We start from the raw sequence: 13,243 nt of genomic DNA, 5'->3' as shown, positions 1-13,243 counted from the left end.
CATGGTATGTTGTAACAGCTAGGAAAAGTAATTCCACTTATGTTTTACAACTGTATTGTTCACAAGCTGCATTTATACTTCTGAAGTGCTATGTTACCGTATGATAAACGATATCCTAAACATAAACAGAATATATTTGCATTCAATAAGGATGATACAGTGCAAAAAAATGTAAGGGTTCTTACATTACAGCACAAAAATGGAAATCTACTGACTTCCAAGCAAATACACATTGCTTGTTGGGGTGAATGCTTTTTTAAGTACCTATTTATTTGGGATAGGATGGTGTCTCTTATAGAAGCCAACAGAGTAGGTTATAGAGCTCATTTTCAAAACACTTACGTACAAAGTTCCATAGGTATAAGTGCTCTGAAAATACATCTGAAAGTCTCAGAGGCAGGACAGACAGCTGGTGTTAGATTTTACCAATAAGTTGATCCTAGTTTTTCCCTACTGCACACATGGAATTGTGGCCCTACCTTTCAAATTACGGTGGCAAACTCCTAAATGACAAGGGGTAAAACTAGGACTGGATAAACCTGTCAGTAAAAAATGGAACCAGCTAGGAACCCTACTCAGAGGTGAGGCAGAATAACTCCTGCTGGGATTTCTTTTTTTCTTTCTACTCAATTTTGTAGGTTGAAAAACAGAGATCTAAATCAGCGGCGGGCGGCCATGGTCCTCAAGGATCACAACCCAGTTGGGTTTTCAAGATTTCCACAACAAATCTGCATGAGATCTATTTGCACATACTCTGTTCATGACTTTTTTGTGTCAATCAGATTATTCTTAAAATAAGCTTGCAAAAACCAAAAACTTAAGACGCCTTATACTGTGGTCAGTAACTTTGAATCTGGGCCACACAAGTGAAGCATAAACGTTTTCTTTTGCTGACACCATGGGGCTCATTTTCAAAGCACTTAGACTTACAAAGTTCCATAGGTTACTATGGAACTTTGCAAGTCTAAGTGCTTTGAAAATATGCCTCTGTGTCTCCTTGAAGTGGAAGCAACATTTTTTTTTAAGTTCCCCTACAAGTGTTTGATAACATTTCAGAATAATAATTATATATTTTTGGATCTTGACCACTTTAAGAGAATTTTTTGCATGAGAAAGAATCCACTGTACAGGGCCATTAGGTATAGATTAGTAGAAATTAGATAAATAGATCAGCACTTAAAACGTACTAGTATTAGGTACAGTTTTTCTTATTGTTTTTTTTTTTTACTTTCACTAATACTCTGACGGATGTGGGCTTGATTGATTTATAATTTCTTTGGCTTCTTTTGTTATATAGGGAAACGTCTTGTTTCTTAGTAAAACAGATAAAGATAAAAAGATATATTTGAATACAATGGAAGTAGTACGTGTAAATCAATCAATCAATCAATCTCATGCATATTCACTGTGGAGTTCTTGAAAACCCAACTGGGTAGTGGCCATCAAGGACTGTGGTTGCCGGCCTGATCTAAGTGTGATCTATTGAAGAAAGCAGTTGAACATTATCTATGCCTGGGCAAAATCTCTCTCTATAAAGGCAAGCTCATTTGAAGGATCATTAAGGGGGTCTTTCACTAAGGTGTACTAAGGTGTGGTAGAGGTAGATCGTGCTAAAAATCAGCTGGCGCTAAACGCTGAGACACCCATGGGCATTTAGTGGCAGCTGATTTTTAGCATGAGCTAAAAATGCCAGCACACCTTAATAAAAGACCTCCTAAATTGTTCTAAGCATGGCACATTCTGCACTTCCACAAGTGCTAATGATAAAGGTTTATATCTGGATCGTGAGAAATGTGACAGTACGACTAACTACCATGAATCTCAAATTTAAGCTCTCTCTCTCTTTCTGCACCTCTCACCAAGCTCCAGTTCCTCTTCTCTTGTAGCAAATTTATGTATTTGTTAGGATTTATTTACTGCCTTTTAAAGAAATTCACCAAAGGCAGTGTATAGCAAGATTAAGCCAGATATAGCCAATAGAAAATTACAGCAGTAAAAATATTCAAACAACAGTGCATATTTTGGCATAATACTCTACTTACAATATCAACACAATACACCTTACAACATTTTAATAGACAGATATGAGAGCAATTGGAGTTCTAGTTAGCTGTTATTAGCTTTCAAATCACAACAAGGAAATAAAAAGACTACAGCTGCTTTAAACATGCATACAACAAGTATGGAATGGATTTTCCATTGTTATATTCCTTAACGATACCTTGATTTTGTCTCGCATAACTCTTCACAATGTAATCCATAACCGAGTTGTAACAAATTGTATTTCCATCATTCATAATGTATTGTAAGCCACACTGAGCCCGCAAAAAGGTGGGAAAATGTGGGATACAAATGCAATAAAATAAATAAATAAATAGGTGATCTTCGGAACTTAAACACTGGCAGATCTGAAAGAGACCCAGAGATTTAAAGTCTCATGCATATGCTACAATGAAAAACCAGCAACACCAGCATTATGTGCTCTGGAGATGGAAGTCCGTGCATGTCTATAGTAGATGATTTGTGGGCCATAGGTTTCCCTACTTTCAAGGCAATTCAATCTAGTTATTCCAGAAAGTTGGTCCAAGTTGAACACTACCCAAATGTGTATAATGCAAAAAAAGCATTAATGCCTCTTAACTTTTTGACTAAAATCCATGTATCTGTGTTATGAGCCAAGGATGGTCGCTTTTTGGCCTTTTGACTGTGATCAAGAACCTGTACAATATGGGAGGATTACTACCCTGCTATCCAACTCCAGTGAGATATGATTGAGCTAATCCCATTGCCAAGGCAGAGGAATTGAACTGCTAAAATAGATGGTACATTTGAAACAAAAGGCGTGTGGTAGCCGTGTTAGTCCACTCTTAAGGTTATCAATAGAAATCAAACAAAATAAAACATGGAAAAGAAAATAAGATGATACCTTTTTTATTGGACATAACTTAATACATTTCTTGATTAGCTTTCGAAGGTTGCCCTTCTTCGTCAGATCGGAAGAAGGGCAACCTTCGAAAGCTAATCAAGAAATGTATTAAGTTATGTCCAATAAAAAAAGGTATCATCTTATTTTCTTTTCCATGTTTTATTTTGTTTGATTTCTATTGAGAAACAAAAGGCGAAAGTATTTTCCACATGCTTAAATCCAGGGTACCTGACACACAACTACCTCATTCGACCACAACATAACCTAGTATTTGTTATCAACCGACTGGCGAACACCTTTACGGTACTATGTAAGCCACAATGAGCCTGCAAATAGGTGAGAAAATGTGGGGTACAAATGTAACAAATAAATAAATAAATGCTATGCACCACAGTCTCTTTAGGAGTTACTGCACTATAGGGAAGGAACAAATATATTTTGCTTATCCTTTTGAAGATATATAGCATTATGTGGGCGCAATTTTCAGTAATCCATCTAGATACACAGTCCACAGCTATTTTGGTACCTGAGCTGCAATTAAAAAGAAAACTAATTACAAAGTATTTCTTCTTTTGAAAATTCAGTTAAATGACCATGAAAAATACTCACAGACTTTGTACTCCCTTCTGTGAGCAAAGAAGAATATGCACACATTTGAATATCCCATTCTGCACATGTACTTTTCTCTCCTGACATAAATATGCCCCTGGGAACACCAGAGCTGCCAAACTATCCGGTTCTGGGAAATGGGGTGGGGGTTTAGACCACTCTTGGATTCTACACAACCCCATTTTGGGCCCTATAACACTGATTTCAATGAGTAGAATCAAGGACTACAAATACCACACTGCTTTGGGATATAAGTTCAAAAATCAGGAATTGCCAAAATGTTTCCTTCCTGGAATTGGGTAACTTGTCATGTCTACAATGACCCTTTTCATGCAGCTAATAGTAAGTGTGCTGTGAAACTTGCACATACTTTTTTTTTTGAGTCGTATAAAGTGGACAATTTTCAGACCAATTTATCCAGGCTTTGAAAATTGTCCTCTATGTTAGTATAAAATATCCCCGAGAAATGTTTTTTTCCCCACCCTAACCAACACTGTAAGATGGATAGCCAGGGTCTTCCTCAAACAGTTGTGGAACGCACTACCTACAGCCCTGAAAACGACTGACAAAATAACTAACTTTCGCAAATCTTTGAAGACACATCTCTTCAACAAGGCCTACAAAGAGAACCCATAACCTTGCAAAACTACCCCACTAATCCACCCAGCCATGATAATCCACCTTCTATACTATCCTCCCTAACACCTTCCTTCACTCTTCCATTACTTAATCTTTGTACACTACCAATTGTATCTGATATCCTGTAATGAAAATATCACAACAAAACTCTGTAAGCCACATTGAGCCTGCAAATGGGTGGGAAAATGTGGGATACAAATGCAACAAATAAATAAACAAAACTATCACTGGTCTAACATCTAACCTACAAGTCAACAGTGATCAGCTGAGCCTCCTGTTCTATAATTAACAACGCTTCTGCTTTTTAGCCAGATTTACAACAGCAGCAACATGTGTTATAAAGCTGACAATGTACACCATTAATACCTTGGAAGGGTCACAATAGGAAATTCTACAATACATCATCTCATCAGCAACACTTGATGAGCATCAGCATTTTATTTATCTATTGCATTTGTATCCCACATTTTCCCACCTCTTTGCAGGCTGAATGTGGCATCACTTTATAGCGAAAATAAGAGTGGTTCCTGTGAAACAGATTGGTTCAAAAAGAAGAAGATGCTCTGCCCTTTTAATTTTAGGCCCTGACAACAAACACTGCTTGTAGACCTACTACTGATCCGACATGACTCACTGAGCCAGAGTTGCCCCCCACTCCCCCCCCCCCCCGAAAAGTTCCCTTACTGCATGCAGTGCATTTCCATGCAGAATGAAGACACCTCCCAGACTTTTTTTTGTTTTTTCAGGCGGCGAGGAAATAATACTCCAGTGCCTCCTTCGGTAACTGCTTCTTTCTTTCCCTCTCTCCCCCGGCTCTCCTCACCTCAGGGTCGCCCAGACTCCTCCTCGCCATCTTTTTTTTTTTTTTTTTCTAGTTCAAACTAAAAAGGCAGCCAGTCTTCGCCTCCCACCAGCACCGGATGAGTAAACTCGCCATCAATTGGCAGCTGCCGCTTCAGGGCCCAATGGCTGCGGCTGTTATTCAGGCCCGGGGCGGGGCCTGGCCGCCGCGCTGACAGTTCGGCCCGGTTGCTAGGCGACGAGGGGACGCGGCCACCTGGTGGGGGGTGGGGGGGAGGTGCGTCTCTCTCCCGCCCTGGGCAGGCGGCCACCGCGCTGGAGGACTGACTGACTGACTGACCTGGCTTTCTGGCGGCAGTCGAGGCGCTCAGCCGGGGACTAGAGATTTCAGGTTACCGAAAATGGCACCTGAATGATGACAGCCGCCACTGGCATCTCCTTTCGTAATCGGTGCGTGAAACTTCCCGCAAGTCACGTGGAGGGTAATTTTATAACAGAGCGCCTAACATCGCTTCTCTGTTTTATAAACGTATCGTATGCATCTATGCGCCTTTACAAAATAGCCTTTCCATATTGGGGGCGTAGCCAGATAGCAGGTTTTGGGTGGGCCTAGTCAAGAAGTGAGTGGGCATCAAGTGTTCTCCTCCCCCTCCCCCCCTCCCCTAATGCGATGTGAGGCCAGTTTCAGCAACTTAGGAAACTAAAGTGGAAAGCAGTGTTTTCAGCACCATCATAAGTACATAAGTAATGCCATACTGGGAAAAGACCAAGGGTCCATCGAGCCCAGCATCCTGTCCATGACAGCGGCCAATCCAGGCCAAGGGCACCTGGCAAGCTTCCCAAACGTACAAACATTCTATACATCAGGGGGAGGTCTTCAGCTGGCGAAGCTTGGGATCCCCGCTAGCTAGCACTAAATATGTGCTGCTGTCGGGTGGGCCTGAGCCCTAAATGGATGGGCCCCGGCTTAGTCAAGTCAGGCGCTATCTGTTTTAAAAACCGCCAAAAAAAAACCCCAGATAGCGTCTGACTTGACTGAGCGTACGTCCAGCGGTTGCTGGCATTTTATATAGACCGCTTGAATATCCCTGCCTATATACCGTGAAGATATACTCTGACCCCTGAGGCAGGCGCGTGTGCGCCAAAACACGGCCCGTGTCGGGTCTTTTTTATAATAAAGGACAGCTGTTATCTCTTTCCTGAAGGCCCAGTGTTGCTTTTTTTGTTTGTGTGGCTAGGAGATGGGGCCATACCATTCACATCTGGACTTTGTTGTTGCAGTGGTAAGTATGGTAAGTATATGGTAAGTATACTGAAAATAAATGCTTTTGATGTAAAATTTTAGCAGGAATTTAAGTTTGTAAATTTGGGATGCTAAATTCCTTAGGAATTAGCCTTTCTGATGACGTCAGCTGTCACTCTGAGTGTGGTGCAAAGTCAGCCACTGTAAAAACACCATGGTTTTTAGATTCAAATTTTCATTAGCTGTGGTCCATGTGTATCAAGGCTATTTTGCTTGAAGGTAAAATAGGGTCTTTCATTATTTAAATTATTATATTCTGGTTTGGATACTGTGGATTTAGCAGAGGGATACAGACTTCAAGCTCTGAGAATCCCCAGTGACCCTCACTTGTCCACAATCACACTACCAAACGAGTTTTCAGTATCAGCTTCGGCTGAAAATAGGTGATGAGTATCAGCTGAAGTTTTGGTTTTGGCCAAAAGCTGTCAGATGGTTTAGATGGCAGTTTTACTTTTGGCCGAAACTGAAAAACACAGTTTTGGTCAGCTTCAAACGTGCTAGAAAATATTTTTTATGTTTGCATGGAGGGGGTATTTCATGGGTGGAGAGTGGACATTCCAGTGCTAATCAGTTAGTGCTTCCACATTACTGCACGCCAGGGTGTAGCCAGACAACAGATTTTGGGTGGGCATAGGCAAGAAATGGGTGGGCACCAAGTGTTCTCCCCAACCTCCACCAGAAAAATATCTGAGCTGGTGGAAAAACGCTTCTTTCCACCTTGGCAATCTGCAGTAGGCATGTGCTGAAAACTGAGCATGCACAAGTGCTAGTATCGTGGAGAGCCGCGTTTTAATTACTATCAGGGGGATGTCTTCAGCTGATGGAGCTTGGGATCCTCACCAGCTACCGCTAAACGTGTGCTACTGTTGGGTGGGCCTGAGCCCTAAGTGGGTGGGCCCTGGCCCACCTGTGTCTACGCCTCTGCTGCTCGCTGATTAGGTGTTGGTAAGTTCTTCTGTGGTAATTGTTTTTAATGGCCACATCATGCTCATTCATTAGAAAAATAGAAAATTGGCCATTTTCTGGCTGTGATAAAAATGGCCTTAGCACGTGGGAAAAACCCACATAAGGGCATGCTAAGGCCAACTTTTCCTGCAGCTTGGTAAAAGGACTCCTTAACCCTCCATTGCCACAGGTACAAACATATGATGAGTCTTCCAGGGCAGAAAAATACCTACTGTACCTGTACTATACTGTAGATAAATCACTGTTCTAGGTATAAAAACACATATGAAATTACCTCCTTAAACTACCTGTACCTTAGTTTATCCAATGGCAAATGAAAATTAAATAAAATACTATGAGAGGTGCATAAGTATAGACTATGTACAAACACTCATGTTTTTACAAAAAAGGCATCATATATCTTAACACAATTAACAACATTGACAGCGTCCACAGGGGCGAACAGGCCAGACATCAAAGCTAATTTCCAGGCTTTCCACCTAAAAATGACTGTATAACTGTTTTTGAATGTTTTTATTGTAAAGCATACTGGAATCCAATTTGGATAAAAGGAGATGTGTAAATCTAAGTTACTATTGTACATCTGAACTTGGCTTCCATAAGGTTACTTAATTTTATATCTGGTCAGATAGTGAGCAAATGCCTAGATAAATAGGCAGATTAGAAAGGTTTCAAATAAATAAAATAAAAATAAACAATTACTGTATACATGATTGCAATAGTTACCAAGGCAATTGGCATGATAGAGTGAACTTAGGACCGAAAGTGGTGAACTAGATAAGAAACTGGTTGACCGACAGGTGGCAGAAGGTGGTGGTAAATGGAATCTGCTCGGAGGAAAGAAAGGTGAGCAGCGGAGTTCCTCAGGGGTCGGTGCTGGGGCCTATTCTGTTCAATATATTTGTTGGAGATATTGCTGAAGGGTTGGAAGGAAAGATGTGCCTTTTCACGGATGACACGAAAATAGCCAATAGAGTGGATACCCTGGAGGGAGTAGAAATGATGAGAAGGGATCTCCGAACCTTAGAAGAATGGTCGAGGGTCTGGCAGTTAAAATTTAACTCTGGTTACCATGGACGTATGCTCCCTATATACGGTAATATCCCAATTGCAAGCCTTAATACTCATTGATAGACAGTTGGGATGATGGATTATTCCAGTGAGAAGATATCACTATTGAACCAAATGGCTCAACAGGTGATGCTGAGGAATTATTTTCAATTTGAAGATCAATATTATTTACAGACCTGTGGAGTCGCCATGGGCGCCACGGTTGCTCTGACCATGGAGTGCCTATACATGGCCCATTTTGAACAGTCATTTGTATAGTCATCCAGGTTTGCTACTCATATTGCACTCTGGAAGAGATTTATCAATGATATACTTTTGATTTGGACAGGTGAACAAGAACCTTACAACAATTTTTTCAACATCTTGATTCTTGTGACCAAAATATCTCTTTTGAAACTTCTACAGCATATGACCGAATTACTTTCTTAGATATATGCATTGAAATACATCTTGGAAGATTTCTCTCTCGGATCCACCGGAAACCTACTGACACCAATTCCATTCTCCATTATAACAGTTTTCACTCCAGATCTCAGAAAGATGGCATCCCCACAGGCCAGTTTCTCCGGTTGAAGAGACTATGCCAGTCTACGGAGTCGTTTGATAAACATGCTGCTGACTTATGTCAGAGACTGAGATGCAGGGGTTATCCAAAGAAAGTGTTAAAGAAAGCCCATAAAAGAGCAAGAAATGTCCAGCGGCAATGGCTATTACAGCCTCCCGTAACAACCCGGAGACAATATGATCGGATGGTGTGTGTTCTACCTTTTTCATCACAGGCTAAACATATTAAGAACATCATTCACAAGCATTGGCCGCTATTGCAGCTACATGATATACCGCCGGACATATGTTTTGCATACACTAGGGCCCACAATTTGGGTGAACTGTTTAAAAGGAAACATGGACAAGCCCCCCCCCTTAATATGAGGGGTGGCAATAATAAATGCCATCGATGTGTGTACTGCTGGCATGCTTGGATTACCTCCACAATTGAGCACCCGACCACAGGAAAAGACTATGTATTGAGAAATAGCACTAACTGTGAATAAGCACGGGTGGTGTATGGAATCCGTTGCCCATGTGCGAAATGGTATATCGGCCAAACCAAATGTAAGATCAAGGATTGCACAGCGGAGCACCTGAGCAACCTGCGGAACCAGAAGAAAGAGGTACCCCTAGTAATGCATTGGTTATCGGCTAAACATGAAGAAACGGATCTTTTATTTGTGGTATTGTACCAACTACCGGACAATTATAGTGGAGATGTGGTGTCAACTTTAATACAAAAGGAACAGCGCTTAATCTATCAATGGCACACGGTGAGTCCTCATGGACTGAACAAAGAGATTGATTGGTGGGCGATGACACACCTTTCCAAGGTTTAAAAGGAAAGGGGAGAGGCCAGATGCGAAGCTTAGCTGAAATTGGGTGGCGGGGGGAAGAGGGGTTGGTGGTTGAGAGGCTAGGATGGGGGAGGGCAGACTTATACGGGGTCTGTGCCGGAGCCGGTGATGGGAGGCGGGACTGGTGGTTGGGAGGCGGGAAATACTGCTGCACAGACTTATATGGTCTGTGCCCTGAAAAAGACAGGTACAAATCAAGGTAAGGTATACACATGAGTTTATCGTGGGCAGACTAGATGGACCGTGCAGGTCTTTTTCTGCCGTCATCTACTATGTTACTATGTTATGTTACTGCGCATGCACCAGCGTCTCGGCCAGATGAGAATGGAGGTTGAGCTGTTCCCGCTACAGGTTAGCCTTATAATGATTTTGTTATAATTTAGCTTTATGATTGTTTGTATTGTGACTGACAGATACATATGGTTCTGAGGGAATGACGTTAGTCTGATTCAATGTCACTTTTTCTTTGTTTTAGAATAACGTTCCCCTGACGCTTCGTGCGAAACATGCACGCATGTAGGGAACTATAAATATAATGAAAACAGGGAACATTTTTTGAATCACGGCTACTTCACTGCACGTCATTAGGAGTGCTGGGACTCTAGCTGGTCTGAGTTGCACCAACATTCATCATTCCATAGCACCAAGATAAGTAACTTACCCCATGCTGCAGTTGTTTTAAAAATATGCTATTTGCAATTTAGAGTCACACTAAGAGGCTCATTTTCAAAGCACTTAGCCTCCCAAAGTTCCATAGAAACCTATGGAACTTAGCCTCCCAAAGTGCTTTGAAAATATGCCTCTAAGCCTGCTAATGCATAACAACTGTTGACAACAACAATGTGTATTGACTGTAGGTAGGAGGTAGGTGGTGGTATGATGTCAAGTCGGGTATGAGACAATTTGTGTCTGCCAGTCAGTCCAGCGGAAGCTACCCAGTTACTGAGCACCATTAGCATAAAAAAATAATTAAAAAATTTTTTTTGCACTAAAACACTATGATTAACTTTGTATGTTTTTTAAAAGTAATACTAATTTAAGAATAGGAAAACCGAACGTTATTACATACCCCGGATATGTTGAGTTAAAATTTAATGCCAAGAAATGTAGAGTGATGCACTTGGGGTGCAGAAACCCGAAAGAGAGATACCGAATAGGAGGGGAGAGATTAGTAAGCTCGACTCAGGAGAGAGATCTTGGGGTGTTGGTGTCTGAGGATCTAAAGGTGAAGAAACAACGCGACAAGGCGACGGCCATGGCCAGAAGGATGTTAGGCTGCGTAGAGAGGAGCATAACCAGCAGAAGAAAGGAGGTGTTGATGCCCCTCTACAAGTCATTGGTGAGGCCCCACTTGGAGTATTGTGTTCAGTTTTAGAGGCCGTATCTTGCTAAAGATGTAAAAAGACTGGAAACGGTGCAAAGAAAAGCTACAAAAATGGTATGGGATTTGCGTTGCAAACTGTACGAGGAGAGACTTGCTGACCTGAATATGTATACCTTAGAGGAAATGAGAAACAGGGGTGACATGATACAGACGTGCAAATGAACCTTTTTTCGGAGACGGGAAGGCAATAGAACTAGAGGACTTGAATTGAGGTTGAAGGGGGGCAGACTCAGGACTAATGTCAGGAAGTATTTTTTCACAGAGAGGGTGGTGGATATGTGGAATGCCCTCCGGTGAGAGGTGGTGGAGATGAAAACGGTAATGGAATTCAAACATGCATGGGATAAACACAAAGGAATCCTGTTTAGAAGGAATGGTTCCATGGAATCTTAGCGGAGATTGGGTGGCGACGCCGGTAATTGGGAAACAAAACGGGAGCTGGGCAGACTTCTACGGTCTATGCCCTGATTGTGACTGGATAGGGATGGACTGGAGTGTAAATTTTAAGGGGCTTTGACGTTAGCTTCAGAACTTAGTACAAGAACAGTACTAGGTAGACTTCTACGGTCTGTGCCCTGAGAAAGGCAAGGACAAATCAAACTCAGTTATACTTATAAAGTATCACATACCATGTAAATGAGTTTATCTTGTTGGGCAGACTGGATGGACCGTACAGGTCTTTATCTGCCATCATTTACTATGTTACTATGTTACTGGGTCCTGGTATAGTGTTTTGATACCATCATAAAATATACTGCTAACATCGTATTTGCCAAGGACCCCATACATGCCTTCTCTGCATCTGAGCTTACCAGCAGACAGGGCATCGACTTTCTCCGAACCTCCTCCAATGCAGTCAAAATTCTTCTGATATTTTTTGCTGCATGATGATGGCGGACAAACTACACCTGTGGATCCACTATAAGTCTGTACAGCACCTGGGCCAAACAGTTTGGCAGAATTTTAGCCAAAAGTTTTGTTTCACACACAATAATGAGATGGGCCCGTAAGATTCTGGAAGGAACAGGTCCTCAATCCAGACTCTAAAGAACTATCAGTCAGATAATTGAACTGCCTGAACTTCCCTGTGTTCCTTCAGTACCCTTGGATGTACTTGGCAGCTAATAGTGTGTTGAACTGGACAATGCTGGCATGTTTAGACTGACTCTGGACTTCTGCATGAAGGTAGCTCATTATTCAATATCTGTCTTTTAAATGGTAGTAATAAAAAAATATCAAGTGCATTTTTATAATTTACCACTGCACTACACAAAACAAAAGGAGCAAGTTCCTACATGCTATTTTTTTCTTTTGATGTAGGCATAGGAAATTTTTTTAAATGCTCCCAGATTTCAACCTAATTAATCCATGTTTAATGCACGATATTAAATGTCCATAAATAAGTAAATAAATAAATAGATAGAATCTCAAATGTTGAGCGGGTGATTTTCATAACACGATGTCTGTTTTAGTGGCCCCTTACCAGGAGAAAAAAAACAATCTCTGCACGAATATAACAGTGCTAGGGTGCCCCTATAACCAGCCAAATGACAAATTGCTACTCTACCTATTTCCGATCTGACGAAGAAGGGCAACCTTCGAAAGCTAATCAAGAAATGTATTAAGTTATGTCCAATAAAAAAGGTATCATCTTATTTTCTTTTCCATGTTTTATTTTGTTTGATTTCTATTGATAACCTTAAGAGTGGACTAACACAGCTACCACACTCCTCTCTACTTTACCTATGAAATTCCGTTATTATACTTTCTCTGTATACATCCATATACTGCACAAGCCGGCATGTTTGAAAATACAAGTGAGATTAAAATAAAAATGCTACCAACAATAAAGAACGACAACGTGGATGCAACAGCTCATAGTTTTGCTTGCTTTGTTTTAAATGTACGGCGATGACGGCTGCGTGTGCGCGTGGGAGAAACAGATTGACCTAATTGGCTTCAACATTTTGACATCACTTCGTCTCCTATTTTATCTAACCTCCTTGCACCAGAATTTTGTTGGTATACTGGGTGGAAGAGGTGGAGCTTGCTCATTTTTTTTCCTTGAGATAACTTTATTGGCATGACGTGTTTGTTCGGGCTTCTACTTGCAAATCACCTGAGTCACGTGGTGGGGG

At 41.3% G+C, this 13,243-nt stretch overlaps 1 protein-coding gene across 2 annotated transcripts in view; it reads right to left on the bottom strand.

Moving 5' to 3' along the window:
- CEP41 (centrosomal protein 41) overlaps nt 1-5,076 on the bottom strand; it is a 43,697-nt gene extending 38,621 nt beyond the window's left edge. For both annotated transcript variants that reach the window (XM_030216983.1, XM_030216984.1), the window contains exon 1: nt 4,998-5,076. In XM_030216983.1, the coding sequence (XP_030072843.1) occupies nt 4,998-5,027 (30 nt within the window). In that variant the 5' untranslated portion in view covers nt 5,028-5,076. The remainder of the gene's footprint in view (nt 1-4,997) is intronic.
- Nucleotides 5,077-13,243: the final 8,167 nt, after the last annotated feature.

The sequence above is a fragment of the Microcaecilia unicolor genome, chromosome 10 (assembly GCF_901765095.1).
Source record: "Microcaecilia unicolor chromosome 10, aMicUni1.1, whole genome shotgun sequence".
NCBI lineage: Eukaryota > Metazoa > Chordata > Amphibia > Gymnophiona > Siphonopidae > Microcaecilia > Microcaecilia unicolor.
This window is presented reverse-complemented; position numbering and strand designations above follow the sequence as displayed.